The following is a 15,533-nucleotide window of genomic DNA, read 5'->3' as shown; positions in this document are numbered from 1 at the left end:
AGGAGAAAGGACCCAGGCAAGAGGCTGAATCTGAGCATGAACCTTGTGCTACTCCATCCTTATCCCTCGATCCCTCCAGGGGATGAAGAAAGACAATTCCATGTTTCTGATTATCAAATGGAGGGCCTTAAAACTAACCAACGTTTCAAAACCAAAAAAACCCCCAAACAACTATCTTGGGGCACAGCTATTTTCACAGACTTATATTTTCATTAACCTACTGTCGTTCTGGGAGGCTTTTCTCTTAAATATCAACATAACTTTTCTTATCTTTCACAATGGCAGAATTAGATAGGAAGAATTAACCAACACTTGAAAAAAAAATAATCTAACCTTGTGAAAACTCTGCCTTAGACATAAGTTCAGTGAGATGAATATCAACAGGACTGATATCTTCCTGACCTAGCCTCCCCTCTAATTCCTGCCTCTAGTCTCAATCCTTGCCCACATCCCATTTCTCTACACTCAGGTATCACGGTCCCTGTAGGGCAAGGTTTTGTGAAGAAGGGGCCCACGTGCCTTAGGAAAGCTGGACTTGCTCTGGCTCATCAGGTGGCAGCCTGTGCTGGCACTGTGGGCACCACCAGCTGAGCCTCTGGAAGCCACCTGGAGGGCCAAAGGCCTCCTTTCTGACCTGGTTCCCAGCAGGGCACTGCTCTTTCTGGTAGATCTGTGTGTGATTCTGTCTGCTCTGGAACTTACCCTGAAGCCATCCTGTACTGAACTCCACCACGTGATCCATGAGGATCTCAAGTTGCTGAGGTCTGAGGAGTGAACCAAGAGAAAAGGGATGGATCCCAGGTCTGTACATGGCTTCATTCTTAATGATGTTCCCTAAGCCTGAGAAGTATCTTTGGTCCAACAGTGTATAGTAGACAGGTTGCTCCTGGCCCAGAGTTTCCAGGGCTTGTCCTTGATGGGACTGTTCAGGCAAGATATCAGAGGTGAGTTAGACCACCGGAGAAGAGCTCTAAGATATCTGACAATTATAAAATGCCAGGAATCTGCCACCGCCAAAGTGCAGGACCAACCTGCAGTTTGTGCTGGCACTGTGGGCACCACCAGGTGAGCCTTTGGAAGCCACCTGGAGCCTCTCAGCACCTCTTGCAGGGCTGTCTCCCCCCAAACACTCCAAACCATTGTCTCCACTGTGGGACTGGGAGGACTGGTCTGAGATTTCTTTGCTGCCAGGGCCCAAGGTCTGCTTTTGGTCCCCAGCAGATTGTGGGACTGGGAGGACTGGTCTGAGATTTCTTTGCTGCCAGGGCCCAAGGTCTGCTTTTGGTCTTCTTCCTCTTTCCTTTTCATAGAGGTTCTGGCAGTGGGTTGTTGCCAGACCTGGTTTCTTCATCTGGATCAAATCTAAGGAATAATTTTTTCCCATGGACCTGGGTGTCCTGTATCCACAGGGACTGGAAGTTGGCAGGGTTTAGCTTCTTACTGCTGCCCCCTGTCTTGACCATCTGCTGCCCCACAAAGAGGGAGACCAAATGGTGAAACTTCTTCACAGATGGCCCTTCTGGTATCCTGGCTCTGTTCCTGCAGCCCCAGGTGAGGCCCACACTCAGCTTCTGGCGTATGGTGAGGCGAATAGTATGAGTTCTTAATAAAATTTAGATATTAGCTCTTTATCAGGTGTATAATTGATGAATATGTTCTCCCATTCAGTGGATTGTCTTTTCATTTTGCTGATGGCTTTCTTTGCAAAAACTTTTTAGTTTGATGTGGTCCCATTTATTTATTTTTTCTTTTGTTTTTCTTGCTTGAGGAGATGTGCCAGAAAAAATATTGCTACGAGAAATGTCTGAGATTTTACTGACTATGTTTTCTTCTAAAATTTTTTATGGTTTTGAGTCGTATATTTAAGTCTTTCATCCATTTTGAGTTTATTTTTGTAAATGGTATAAGAAGGTGGTCTAGTTTCATTTTTTTGGTCAGCATCTATTCAATGTAAAAGTATCATTTAAAAAAATAAAGTAATATTTCATTGGTTTTATTTTTATGCACATTTTATTGCTGGATTTGCTTGGATGAAGGTCCTGACAATGCCAAAAAGACATGGAAGAATTGATATGCACTGGGGTCAATACTAGGAGGTTTCTGGAAAAGGAGAGCTTTGAGCAGGTTTTGAAGGGTAAAAAATGCACAACTCCTATCTGCCTCCAGGCCTGATCTGCTGTTCCTTTTCCTAGAAGCATTCTCAATGCCTCGTTGTCTTCCATGCTGGCTCATCCTCACCCCTGAGATCTCAGTTACCTTGACACTAAACATGAATAACAGTTCACCCTATTATTTTCACCCATGCCATTGTTTACAAATGTGAAAGATGCTTAAGCAATTTCTCCTGCTTCTTCAGCTTATGTATGCTTAAACTGATTGAAATGTATAGTAAAATCCACATGACTTTGTTTAAATGTCTTCACACTCCCCAGGTATTCTGCCTCATTTTAAACCACCAGTAAGTGAGTCTAGAATTGACAGGTAAAACTGTCAAAGGTGATGCTCTTGAAACATCCAGTCTCCGTTTTGTTTCATCTCCAGTGACTCATTACAAGATTTTCTTTTCAGTTGTTCTTACCAACTGACTGGGTTTCAGGGACAATTCCCTTGACCACCTGAGCTAAGTTAGCAAATCCAGTCTCTGCAGCAGCACTGGATCACTATTCTCTGTGCTGTTAATTAATTGCCTTTAAAAAAATTTTCAGCTTTTTATATAATAGTACTGGTATAAGCAGAAGCTCAGTTATCAATGTATTCCAGTTCTCTGAAGATGCTGTGGTCTAAGAAGAGGTAGGCAGAAAGATGAAAAGTCAAGATAACAACAGGAAAAAATTTTGAACTGTTATATTCAATTCAGTTTCAGAAAAACAGTGTTAATGATAGAATCTTCATTTGCAGATATCAATTAAATTTTGGTGTGATTAGGTAAGCTATAATGTAGGAAAAAGGAACAGATCACAGGGAGTGTATAAGGAGCTATATAGATTGTTGAGAAAAGCAAATAACTGACTTTCACTTGGTGCTAGAAGTGTGTCTCAGGTTTCTAGGGTAAAACTAAAGCTGTGGAGGAGCGTCAGGATCAGCACAATGCAATGCCTTTAGCATAGGCAAGGGATTTGGTGTTTCAAATGATGACTTAGAAAAAGATTTATTTACTCTTTATCTCATTAACCTTTTTTTATTGGAGTGAAGGGAAATTAATAATTAACAGAAGTTAGAAGTCAAGACCACTTATTCTGTTTTATTTCTGTATTTACAGAGAAGCTAAAAAAGGATGATATTCACTTCAGGTATTTCTTGAGACCAGAACCAAATGATGCACACAGAGTTTGGAGAAGGATTGACTGGTAAAGTGTCTTCCTGAGAATGTACTTGATCCCACCTGCATGTCTATTGACATATCTACCATCATTTTTGACTGTTATATAGAAAAAAAATCTTGATTTGTTGGGTATTTAGTTGTTTTTTCCTTCATATCTACTTTTGGCCACCACAAAGTCAAATAAAGTTAAGAGAAAAATAACAAATTTAGGAATCTAGGAATATGGAAATTGATCATAAGAAGAAAGGGCCAACTTAATGTGGTTACTTAATTCAATCAAGTACTGTAAGGATTCATTTAAAAGGGTTCTTGATAATATCTTTATTTTACTTTCACAGAGCAACAGACAAGTGGATATAGACTTAAAATAAAGAACTAGAGAGTTCAGTTGGAAGCAGGAAAAACATCTTGGACTCTACAGTGATAAAGCATAGGAATGGCTAAACAGAGGTACTGAAATCTCAAATACTATGTCTTATTCACAATTTAGATATGCCAACTGATATATTATATATGCCAGGCCAGAAATTCATTTACATACTTACTGGTTTATTTCTGTAGGTTGATTCGTAGCACATTAATTATCTCTATTTTCTTCAACTATAAACTTGAAAATAAATGAGAATCTCTCCTGGGAGACTGATCAAATCCATGTAAGTATGAAAAAGAAATCACGATGTTTAGAGTGAATGTTAGAATCATTATAACTGTCATGGCCTTTAATTAAGAAAAGTTTGGTGGTAAATGAAAGTCCTGGAGAACAAAAGATTCAGTGTTCTTGCAGAACATACTCAATCTACTTGGAGCAAAAATTGGCTCATATCACTCTTTCAGGGGGCTGGTAGATGCCTTCATCTAGTTTTGGGTATTCAACCAGGAATCACTTTTGTTTTTGAAACCCTGAAGATACAAACCATATACACATTAATGTGTTCTGGTATTCAGTTCTTTGCTTTGCTTTCTTTCCCTTTTTAGATTACTGGACCCATTTTTAGAGTTCATATTTTTCTTGTTTCTTTATCCAAAACTTTGATGCATCTCTTTTAGGCTTATTATACTGTTCCAAATTTATTTGGCTTTTTATACTGTCTAAAATCTCAGTGGCTTAAATACCTATATTTGTGTTAGCTAATACTCCCAAAAAGTGATAAGAAAAAGTAATTTACATAAGGATGTGAAAGAGTTGTAATTTCTTATTGTATAAGACTGGGGACATTAGTATATTGTTTCCAAGATGTATCACTTGGGTGCCTAGAAAAAGTCTAATTCTAACTACCAAATTAGGGAGTGCATTTGGTATATGGTCATTTGTGTGTGTGCGTGTGTGTGTGTGTGTGTGTGTGTGTGTGTGTAGAGCTAATGAATTCTCCCATAAAGTTTACATTTTTATGAAGTGTGGTCATTATTAGCTCATAATGCTTATAAAAATAACTTGTTAACAGTTGTTTAGAAATATTTCTTCCTTTGCTTTATTCTTATCTATCTTTTTTTTTCTGTCCATTTATTCATCATTCTTCCCTCTTTCAACCCAGTTAGCCATCCATCCATCCATCCATCCATCCATCCATCCATCCATCCATCCATCTACTTATTCATTCACCCCTTCAACAAACACTAATTAGAGGCACACTGTATGATGGGAATGGTGCTGGGGAACCTGGAGGAATAGAATAATATAAAAGACTTTGACTTTTCCCTGGAAAAATGTATAGTTTAATGCAGGGCTTCTCAGCCTTGGCACTATTGACATTTGGGGTTGGATACTTCTTTGTTGTTGGGGGCTATACTTTTATCCTGGGCAATGTAGAATGTTTAGTAGCATCCTTGACCTCTACACATTAGATTCCAGTAACAATCCTGATCCTCCCAGTGTGATAACCAAAAATGTTTCCAGACATGGCCAAATGTTCCCAGACATGCCAAAAGCATGTTCAATAAGAGCACTGGCTTAATGAGAGAGACTGAAAAGGGCCTATTTCCATGTGTTTTGATAAGTCCTATAAGAAAGGTACACATACTGAGGGTATATTTTGGATATATTTTGTCTTTGCTCCCACCTCTGGTCATTGCTAATATATTTCTGCAAAGCAGTTCTTGGTTCAATCCCAAAAGGACATAATACATATCAGAAAACTATTCATCATAATTCATGATTGATTTATTTTGGTATTTCTTGTGACAGATACTCATCCAGGCAAATTATTCAGCCAAAATAGTTAATTAGACTTTATTGTTGTTTTTTCTACCATGTAGTTTCTGTTGAAATGACTTGTAGAGATATTTAACATAAATTATTTTTTAAAGAAAGTGGTTATTAAATATAAACTATTAAAAATGAGCTCGTATGCAGATCAGGATGCAAAGAATTGGAATATGCAATCACCTCAACAAAAAAAATATTTTGGGGGCCTATGTGTGCTTTTTTAATAAAAATTTTTGATTACTTTTAAATGAGGTTATTATTACTCATATATTATGTCACAAACAAAGGTTGGCAGCAGTTAAACAATGTTCCATTAAATCTTACTGGCTGTGAGACGTTTGTACTGCTTTGCTCAGACAGCAGATAATATAGGTCCCTTACTGTTACATTTCCTTTGTTTACATCATTTCATTTATTGACGCTCCAATGCTGTTTTCTCTAAGTTCTAGATAGAAGCATATCTTGCTTCAGGTTTTGGAGAGTGTTGATGGAATGCCATGGTTCTTTATGTTCTAGTATTCAAGGAATCATCTGACTATTGCTTCAAATGCTTTCTTGCTCCTCACTTGGCCCTGTAAAACTTTGATTATAGGAAATCTTTATCTATTGGCGATGAGTAGGAGTGGGAGGAATTTGCAATTGTCTTTTTTGCTGAAGTGTCTATAATTAATAGGTGTCAATGACAGCAGAGTTTTACTATAGTATTGAAAATTCTTAGCTCTTTATTTTCAGAGATAAATATTTCTCACCTCTAATTTACCCTGGTTTTAAACCTATAAAGAGAGGCTATAGAGGATTAAATTTTTCTCTGCCTAACATTTTAGATATGCAGAGGAAACTTCTTAAGTAGTGGTACAACTGACACTTGCCTGTAATACTTCAATGTTCATCTTTGTGGGTGTTCAGTAGAGTACACACTCACAGTTCTAGATGTCTTGGCAGAATAAATGCATATGACACAGAAAGAGAACGCCTTCTTTGCGCATCTGCCATTCATTGTAGTAGAAGTGGCTGAAGTATGCTTTAGGAGCTATATCTGCATCTTTGCCTAAGTGCAATCTGGCCTGCCCTTGGTAAGTTGGCCAGTGTAGCCAACCATAGCAGAGAGACATTTTGTCTTTTGGTAAATGCAGGTCTGACAGTAACCAAGTTGATATTTTTTTTCTGGCTAAATATAGAAACTAATATTTATGTAGCTCTAGTATTTTGCTCTTTATTTGCAATTTTGGATGTGTTTTGGTGAGGTTGTATAGAGAGGTCAATGACTTAGCTTCAAAAAATTAAATAGAGAATATTTTGTTATCTTCACATAATAATTCCTACTGGGTTATAACAACATTTTAGCCTGTACTACTATCTGCACTATTGAGTCCCATAGCGTTCTACTTTCTGTGTTAGAGATTATTTCTTTTTATTTCCCAAAGACTCCCATCTTAAAGCTTCAAATGCCTCCTTATTCTAGAGTTCTTACTAAATTTGGTGACCAAATGTACATTTACTGTATTAGTACCTTTCATAATTCTTTTATTTTCCTATAAAAGCTCTGCATGATGTGCACTATTTTGTAATCTCTAAAATATGAGGGTTATTTATAGCCCTGAAAATTTCACCATGCATCATCTCAATACATCCAGAATACAATGTCTCACTACCTCTACCTTTATCAGCCTCCTCTAAGTCACCATCATTTCTTGCTTGGATTATTGCAAAAATAATCCTAGTTATATCTTTGAGAGTTTTAAGTGTAATAACAATGCAGCAGCCAGAGTGATCTCTTAACAATGTAAGCCAGATTTTGTTGTTCTCCTGTTCAAACTCCAATTGCTTATCTCATTCAGAATAATAACCAAAGTCCTATGGCTCATAAGGCCCTACTACACATACCACTCCCCTTGCTCCATCTCTCAAAAACTCAGGTTCAAGACCAAGTGAATTCATACCTCAGAGCTTTTGTCTTGCTGTTATCTCTACCTGGAATATCCTCACCCCCAAACCTTCATGGTTTGCTCATTCACCTTCTTTAGCTTTCTGATCAGTCAACTTGTCAGCAAAAATTTCTCATCAATTCTATTATAAAAGCACTCCCATACTGCCCTATTCCCCTCTTTTGCCTATTTTTATCCATGGTGAAATCATCAACTGACATCTATATATCTATCTATGTATTTAATTTTTAATTGTCTTTTTTTCCTGCCAAAATGTAAATCCAAGAGGATAGGTACTTGGCTATATTCCTAGTGCTTAGACTATTTCCTAGCACATAGTAGATGCTTGATAAATGTTTATTGAAGGAAGTGAGTTAATAGGACCTGACAGTAACTGAGTTGAATCAGTCCAATTATTATTTATTTATTTACTTATTTATTATTAAATTTATTGTGGTGACATTGTTAATAGGATCAAATAGATTTCAAGTGTAAATTTCTATGTTACATGATCTATATATTGCCCATCACCCAAGTCAACTCATTTTTAGTCACCATATATTAGGCCCCCTTTATCCCCAACTCCTTTCCCTCTGGCAACCGCAACACTGCTGTTTGTGTCCATGAGTTTTAGTTTTATATCCCACATATGAGTGAAACTGCCATGGTTCTTAGTTTTTTCTGCCTGACTTATTTCATTTACATAATATTCTCAAGGTCTGTCCATGTTGTTGTAAATGGCAATATTTCATCCTTTCTTATAGCTGAGTAGTATTGTTCATCTAATCATCTATCAAAGGACACTTCAGTTGTCTCCATGTCTTGGCCACTGTGAATAATGCTGCAATGAACATATTGCATATATGTTATTGTGCATATATCATTGAGATTACATGTTTACAAGTTTTTTTGGGTATCTACCCAGGAGAGGGATTGCTAGGTCACATGGTAGCTCTATTCTTAATTTTTGGAGGAATTGCCAGACTGTTTTCCATAGTGGCTGCACCAGTCTACATTCCCACCAGCAGTGAATGAGGGTTCCCTTTTCTCCACAACCTCTTTAACACTTGTTATTACTTGCCTTGTTGTTAATAGCCACTCTAACAGGCATGAGGTGGTATCTCATAGCAGTTTGATTTGCATTTCTCTAATTGCTAGTGAGGTTGAACATCTTTTCATATATCTGTTGGCTATTTGTGGATATTTGTATGTCTTCTTCGGAAAGGTGTCTGTTCAGGTCCTCTGCCCATTTTTTAATTGAGTTGTTTGTTTGTTTTGTGTTGAGTTTTATGGTTCTTTACGTATTTTGGATAGTAAACCTTTGTCAGAGCTATTGTTCACAAATATCTCATTCAGTTGGCTGCCTCTTTGTTTTGTTGTCAGTTTCTTTTGTGGTGCAGAAGCTTTTTAGTTTGATATAGTCCCATTCATTTATTTTTGCCTTTACTTCTCTTGCCTTTGGAGTCAACTTCATAAAATGCTCTCTACAATCAAGGTCCATAAGTTTAGTACCGATGCTGTCTTCTATGTAACTTATTGTTTCTGATCTTATATTTAGGTCTTTGATCCATTTTGAGTTCATTTCTGTACAAGGGGACAAGCTATAATCCAATTTCATTTGTTTGCATGTGTCTTTCCAATTTTACCAACATCATTTAGTGAAGAGGCTTTTTAAAAAAAATATGTTTTTATTGATTTCAGAGAGAGGCAGGGAGAGGGAAAGATAGAAACACTAATGATGAGAGAAAATCATCAGTTGGCTGTATCTTACATGCCCCCTACTGGTGATCAAGCCCACAACCTGGTTATGTGCCTGACCGGGAATCCCATTGTGACCTCCAGGTTCATAGGTCGACACTCAACCACTGAGTCACACCAGCCGGGCTGAAGACGGTCTCTTTACTCCATGGTGTGTTTCTGGCTTCTTTGTTAAAAATTATCAGCCCATATACATGTGGTTTTATATCTGGGCTCTCAATTATGTTTTGTTGATATGTGTGTCTTTTTGCCATTACCTTGCTGTTTTGATTATCATAGCTCTGTAATAGAATTTTAAGTGTGATACCTCCAGCTATGCTTTTTTTTTTTCCCCTCAGGATTGCTGTGGTTATTAGGGATCTTTTGTGGTTCCATACAAATCTTATATTTTTTGTTCTATTTCTTTAAAGAATGACATTAGGATTTTAATGGGGATTGCATTGTCTGTATGTTACTTTGGGTAATATAGTCATTTTAACTATGTTGATTCTTCCAATTCCTGAATACAATATATTTTTCCATTTTGTTATATATATTTTCAATCTCTTTTAATAATGCTTTGTAGTTTTCAGTATATAGGTCACTAGTTCATTCCTAATTTCCTTAATTGCATGCTTCATTTCCAGGATTTCTGATTGGTTCTTTTTTAAAGCTTCAATTTCTTTGGTAAATTACTCATTTTGTTCATTAATTTGTTTTCTGAGTGCCTTGAATTGCCTATATATTTTCTCACATCTCATTGAGTATTTTCAGAACTGCAATCTTGAATTCTCAGTCATTTACATTACATATTTCCATGTGTTCCAACTTGCTTTCTGGAGAGTTTTCATTTCCTTTCTGAGCTTCCTCATTACCATGGCTATTCATGGTATTTGCTGGTCTCCTCTGTCTAGGCATCTATTGTACTGCTGACCTTTCTCAACCAGTTTTATCTGAAGAGGTCTTTCTACTATTTTCCAGTAGGTGGCACAGAATCACAATATTTTTACCTCTGTGACCTCCCAGAGCTGACCTCTTTGACTTTCTTCAGACAGTACAGTTGTGCTGCTTGGGGGTGGGGTTTGTTTTGCCCTCACTGTAATGATGACCCTGAACCTCCTTGGGGACCTCCCAGTGTGCCCCACCTGGGAATCAGTCATAGAGGGAAACCACAATTCTATTGCAATAGCTTTTGGTTTGCAGATAATGTGCTCCTCGACCTGATACCAAGGGCAACTGGACGCAAGTTTTGGAAGTTCAAGGTGCGGCAGGGCTCTGTGGCTCCATTTCTTTGTCTGAAACATCACTGCCCAACAGCAGACCGCTGTGGCACAATCCCTCTGCCGTGTCCTTGCCCTCGTGTCTCTGCTGACTCAGCCACTGTTTGCACTGCTTGCCTGCTGGAGAGCCCAGCTTGACTCTCTGTTCCTCCAGACCCACGAAAGAGCCTGCTACCACCAGCTTCCTCCACTCTACAGGCCAAGCTGTTGGGCTGCATCTGTGGTTGTTTGGGCTCTTCTCCTTTCTTGCCCACTCATTTATTCCCAGCTGCTCACCATTAAATGCTTCAATGCACGGGTCTCTCAGGTGTGCTTCTATATTGAGCAGGGAATTCTTTGTTGATATTCTTTGAGTTATAGTTGATTAACTTGTTGAAGTTTCCAGGCAACAGGCCAAGGGGATCTCTCACACTGCCATTCCTCTGATGTAACTCATTCATTTATTTAAAATATTTCTTTCACTACCTAATATTTGCAAGATACTGTATGGGATTAAAAATTTAAAGGCACAATGATTTATAACCTTGAGTAGTTTATAATCATCTGAGGAAATAGACATGTGACCAACTCTAAATACAGTAAATAAATGTGGATGCATAGGTGGGTCATGGGTAAACTTAGACATGAGGTACCATTTGATTTAGATATTAATGAATTAATTATATTTTTGGAAATAAAAATAGGATAATTTCTTGCTTGAGGAGCAAAATCAGACTCACAGGATCTTACAAGTCTTTTTGTCATGGAATAGTCCTCTTTTGCCTATCCAGTATGTGAGGGAGAGGATAGTTAACAGTGGTCAAACTGATAAAGCAATTTAATATCAAATGCCCTTTGTTTATGGTTTCATCAGGTGCATCCATGGGTACCAGTCCACCAGATTGCTCACCATTCCTTGTGCTAGCAAGACCACCTGACAACTCAGTTACTGTCATATGTAATGACAGCAACAGTGGCCAACAGAATGTTATTTGATATTTGTGAAATGCTCAGGTAATATTTGATTTCAAAAATTTATATACTTTTCCACAGAGGGTATTAATATAATAGTATTAATTTGAGTTGTGTCATTTTCTTCCTTTAGGTAACAGGAGAGTGCACCTACCAAATGAGTCAATGTATAAAGCCAATCATTCTGTGGTGTCTGAATTTGTGTTCCTGGGACTCTCCAACTCCTGGGAGATCCAGCTTCTTCTTTTTTGCTTTTCTTGTCTTTTCTATTTGTCCAGTATGATGGGAAACCTCCTCATAGTGGTCACTGTGACGTTTGATCCTTATTTACACTCCCCCATGTATTTTCTGTTAGCCAACCTCTCCATAATTGACATGATATTTTGCTCTATTGCAGCACCCAAGATGATTTGTGATCTTTTCAGGGAGCAGAAGGTCATCTCCTTTGGGGGTTGTTTAGCTCAGATTTTTTTTAGCCATGCTGTCGGAGGTACCGAGATGGTGCTGCTCATCTCCATGGCCTTTGACAGATATGTGGCCATATGTAGGCCTCTCCACTACCTGACCATCATGAGCCCACGAGTGTGCATTTTGATTTTAGTGGTTGCCTGGACTATTGGTCTCATTCACTCTTCGGCCCAGTTGGCATTTGTGGTAAACTTGCCCTTCTGTGGGCCTAATGTAGTAGACAGCTTTTACTGTGACATACCTCGGCTCATCAAACTTGCTTGCACAGACACCTATAAATTGGAGTTCCTGGTCACTGCTAATAGTGGGTTCATTTCCTTGGGTGCTTTCTTCTTGCTCATTTTCTCTTACATCTTCCTCCTGGTCACTCTTCAGAAACACTCCTCAGGTTGTTCATCCAAGGCTCTTTGTACACTGTCAGCTCATGTTATTGTGGTGTTTTTATTCTTTGGTCCATTGATTTTTTTCTATATGTGGCCCTTGCCTTCAACACATCTGGATAAATTTCTAGCCATATTTGATGCAGTTTTAACTCCATTTCTAAATCCAGTCATTTACACATTCAGAAACAGAGAGCTGATGATGGCAATAAGGAGAGTGTTCAGTCAGGTTATGGGTTTTAGAAAAAATCACTAAGTGGCTTTATTAAAACACAAAATTTCCAAGTGACTATTCATAAATTTTCTGTCCCTAATAGCCAACCTTCATGGAGAATGAACCATCTTTCTTAGATCTTGTTCTTTTGTTTGAAACATATTTCTTTGAGTCTTCATTTTGCTGACTGCCTGTGGTAGTTTCCATGCATTAGATAAAGCAGCCATTGCTCCCAATCTTGAAAAAGTGGCTTCATATAGGAGATAAACCTTTTTTGTTCAACCCTGCCCTAACTCTTGGTTATCTCTCACACTTTCTAATTTCATTTCATTTATTTATTTTGTTAACCCCCACAAAGCGTATTTTTTAAATTGCTTTTCAAAGAGAGTGGAAGGGAGGGGTAAAGAGAGAGAGAGAAAGAGAGAGAAACATTGATGTGAGAGAGCCACATCAATTGGTTGCCTCCCACACACCCCAACCAGGCTAGGGACTAAACCCCCAAATGAGGTACATGCACTTGACTGGTAATTGAACCCATGACCCTTCAGTGTGTGGGCCAACACTCTAACTACTGAAACACACTGGCCAGGGTCAACCCATTTTATTTTTTAATTTTTATTATTTTAAAAATATTTTTAATTGTTTAAAATATTACATATATTAGTACATATATCTCCTCCTCCCCCCCTCCCCCCGCCACATTGACCTTCCCCCAGCCTCCCCTATTTTTTTTAATGGCTCCCAGTAGTTGAGGGTGTGCCAAGATCTGTCAGTTTCTCAAGGAGAGGATCTTGGTCAGCACCAAGATTCAGGATGATTAAAAGCCAGATCGTTAGGTAGCAATTTTTAAAGTTTGTAAATATATATAGTCTGTGGGACCACAAGCATAAGCCCCGCTGACCACCAGTGCCAGGCAATCCCCTGGACAGCAGTTACAAAAATTGGGGTTTCAGATGAATATATAAGCTCCTATTTGGGAGATAATGATGAGTTGTGTGAAGCAGAGGGAGAATGCAAAGATGGGGGCACTTGCCTCTATTCTCTGAGAGCAGGTCTGTCCCTGGGCCCCTGTATGTGGGCCAACCTGAAGCTTTCCCCTCAGGCCAAAGCTCCAGTGCAGGCAAATAGGCCTCTTTCACAGAAAGACTGGGCTGTGTTTCAGTCCGCTCTCTGTGCTGTGCACTGGGGGTGGTAGTCCCGCCAAAAGCTGTCTCTGCAATTTTTGTAGTCTGTTGGGACCCAGGAACCCAGCCCCTCTGGCCACCAGGGTCAGGTGTTCAAGGGCCATCCTTTGTATGGCAGTCACAAAGACCAGGGCACCAGACACCCACGTAAAAGCTCCCCTTAGGGAGATACTAATGCTCTAGAGCAGTGATTTTTAACCCTTTTCGTCTCTTGGCACACATAAACTACTAAAATTCTGCAGCACTTGAAAATATATTTTATATTTTAGACTGAACTGATTAAAAAAAAATAGGTAAATTTTGATTCATTCACACCAGACAGCTATTGTGTTGGCTGTTGTCATTTCTTTAATGTGACAATCTAAGGGAAAAGAGGTCAGTGCCCCTGACTAAGTAGTTAGGTATTGCATGTTTTAAAAATTCTTGGGGTATATGGGTTGAAAAGCACTGCTCTAGAGCTCTGCATAGGGAGAGTGAGAAGATGGCGCTGTTCAGTCTCTTTCTGGAGAGCACTCCAGCAGGTCCTCAAATGTGTGTCAAGTCACATGCCTGACCCTCAGGCTCCTGCTCCAAGGTAGGCAAAAATCAAAGGAGCTTCTCCCACACAAGGTCCAGATAGCCCTTGGCCACCATTTTCACACTGGGCCCTGGGGCAAGTGAGTTCTGCGCCTGAAAAGCAGTTTCTCAGATTATTATAGCCTTGATGGTCTTGTGAATGACAGCCCTGTTAGCTTTCAAGCTAGATGTCTTGGGGGATTGTCACTGGTGAAGGTCTTAAAAGTTGGGGTGCCTGTTGTAGGGTTTAAACCCTTTGCTCCTCAGGGAGCAGCTCCAGGTTTTGGGTTCTTCCCAACTATGGGTCACTGTGCCCCGTGTGGGGTTCATGAGGAGATTGTGTTCTAGCCTCTCCTACCTGCTCTCCTTGGCTCAATGTGTAGGAGTTGCTTAGCCAGTTGTTTGTTTGTTTTTCAGAGAAATTTGTTCCAAATGTACTGTAGATTTGGTATGTTTGATGGAGAAGGTGAGTTTAGGGCCCTCTTAGGTGCCATCTTGAACTGGAACCAGGACCATTTTCTGCCATACGTCACTGAGGGTTTATGGACCTTCAGCACCATATTCTCCTGTATTTTGTTTTTACTGAAGAATGGGTGTGTGGAGGAAAGGGGCCACATGCTGACCTGCCAAGCTCAGGGGAGGCCTGCATGACAGTCTTGCAAACTCAGAGACCTAAAGTAACCACAAAAGATGGTCTGAAATTAAACTTTAACTAAACGCAGTTATGGTGGGCAGTTACTTCCTAGGCCAGTATCTTCCCTGACAAAGATCAAATTAGATCTTTCCTGAGCCCATTTGCCTTTTGCCTCTAAGATAACATATCTGTGAGATGTCTGGGTAACTTGTAACTTCCCTTTATCTGGAGCCCCTGGGGCACAACCAAATGTGGTGGGCGCCAGGACAGATACCACAAATTCCTTCATTATCATGTTAATTGTTCCTGCACTCACCTAAGTATGTGTCCATCATTTTATTTTTTATCCAATCCCAGGGGTTTCCCACTGCTTTGCTTTATCCCACCTCCTTAATCTATCACCAATGAATTTCATGTAACCCACCTATGTCCCTCCTTTGATTGCAATGTATAAATACAAATGTAACCCGCCATTCTCCGGAGCATTATCTCAATTCGTTGAGGTTCTGCTTCCTCGTATATGTCGACAGTTTGGCTCAAATAAACTCACAAAAATTCTTTACAGGTTTCAATGTTTTTTTTACGTTAACAGGTGACATTCTTTCCTGATAAGACAGAGAGACTTTTACTGGTATATGATAGGTATAGAAATCAAAGATTATATTAACCCTTCCGTTTCA

General features: G+C 39.1%; 1 protein-coding gene and 1 pseudogene across 2 annotated transcripts; one reads left to right on the top strand and one right to left on the bottom strand.

The window, feature by feature from the left end:
• Positions 1-520: 520 nt before the first annotated feature.
• On the bottom strand, positions 521-10,685 carry LOC307097681 (endonuclease 8-like 2; annotated as a pseudogene). The gene is made up of 2 exons: positions 10,585-10,685; positions 521-1,602 (listed from the first exon to the last, which is right to left on the bottom strand). The product of its transcript is annotated as an endonuclease 8-like 2 (transcript).
• Positions 10,686-11,583: 898 nt separating this feature from the next.
• Positions 11,584-12,522, top strand: LOC307097964 (olfactory receptor 4F6-like; the record flags this gene model as incomplete). The annotated part of the gene is made up of 1 exon (XM_079768295.1): positions 11,584-12,522. One exon carries the CDS (start codon positions 11,584-11,586, stop codon positions 12,520-12,522), a length of 939 nt encoding a protein of 312 aa, XP_079624421.1.
• Positions 12,523-15,533: the final 3,011 nt, after the last annotated feature.

This window comes from Cnephaeus nilssonii (genome assembly GCF_951640355.1).
Source record: "Cnephaeus nilssonii genome assembly, chromosome: 4".
NCBI classification, from domain to species: domain Eukaryota; kingdom Metazoa; phylum Chordata; class Mammalia; order Chiroptera; family Vespertilionidae; genus Cnephaeus; species Cnephaeus nilssonii.
This window is presented reverse-complemented; position numbering and strand designations above follow the sequence as displayed.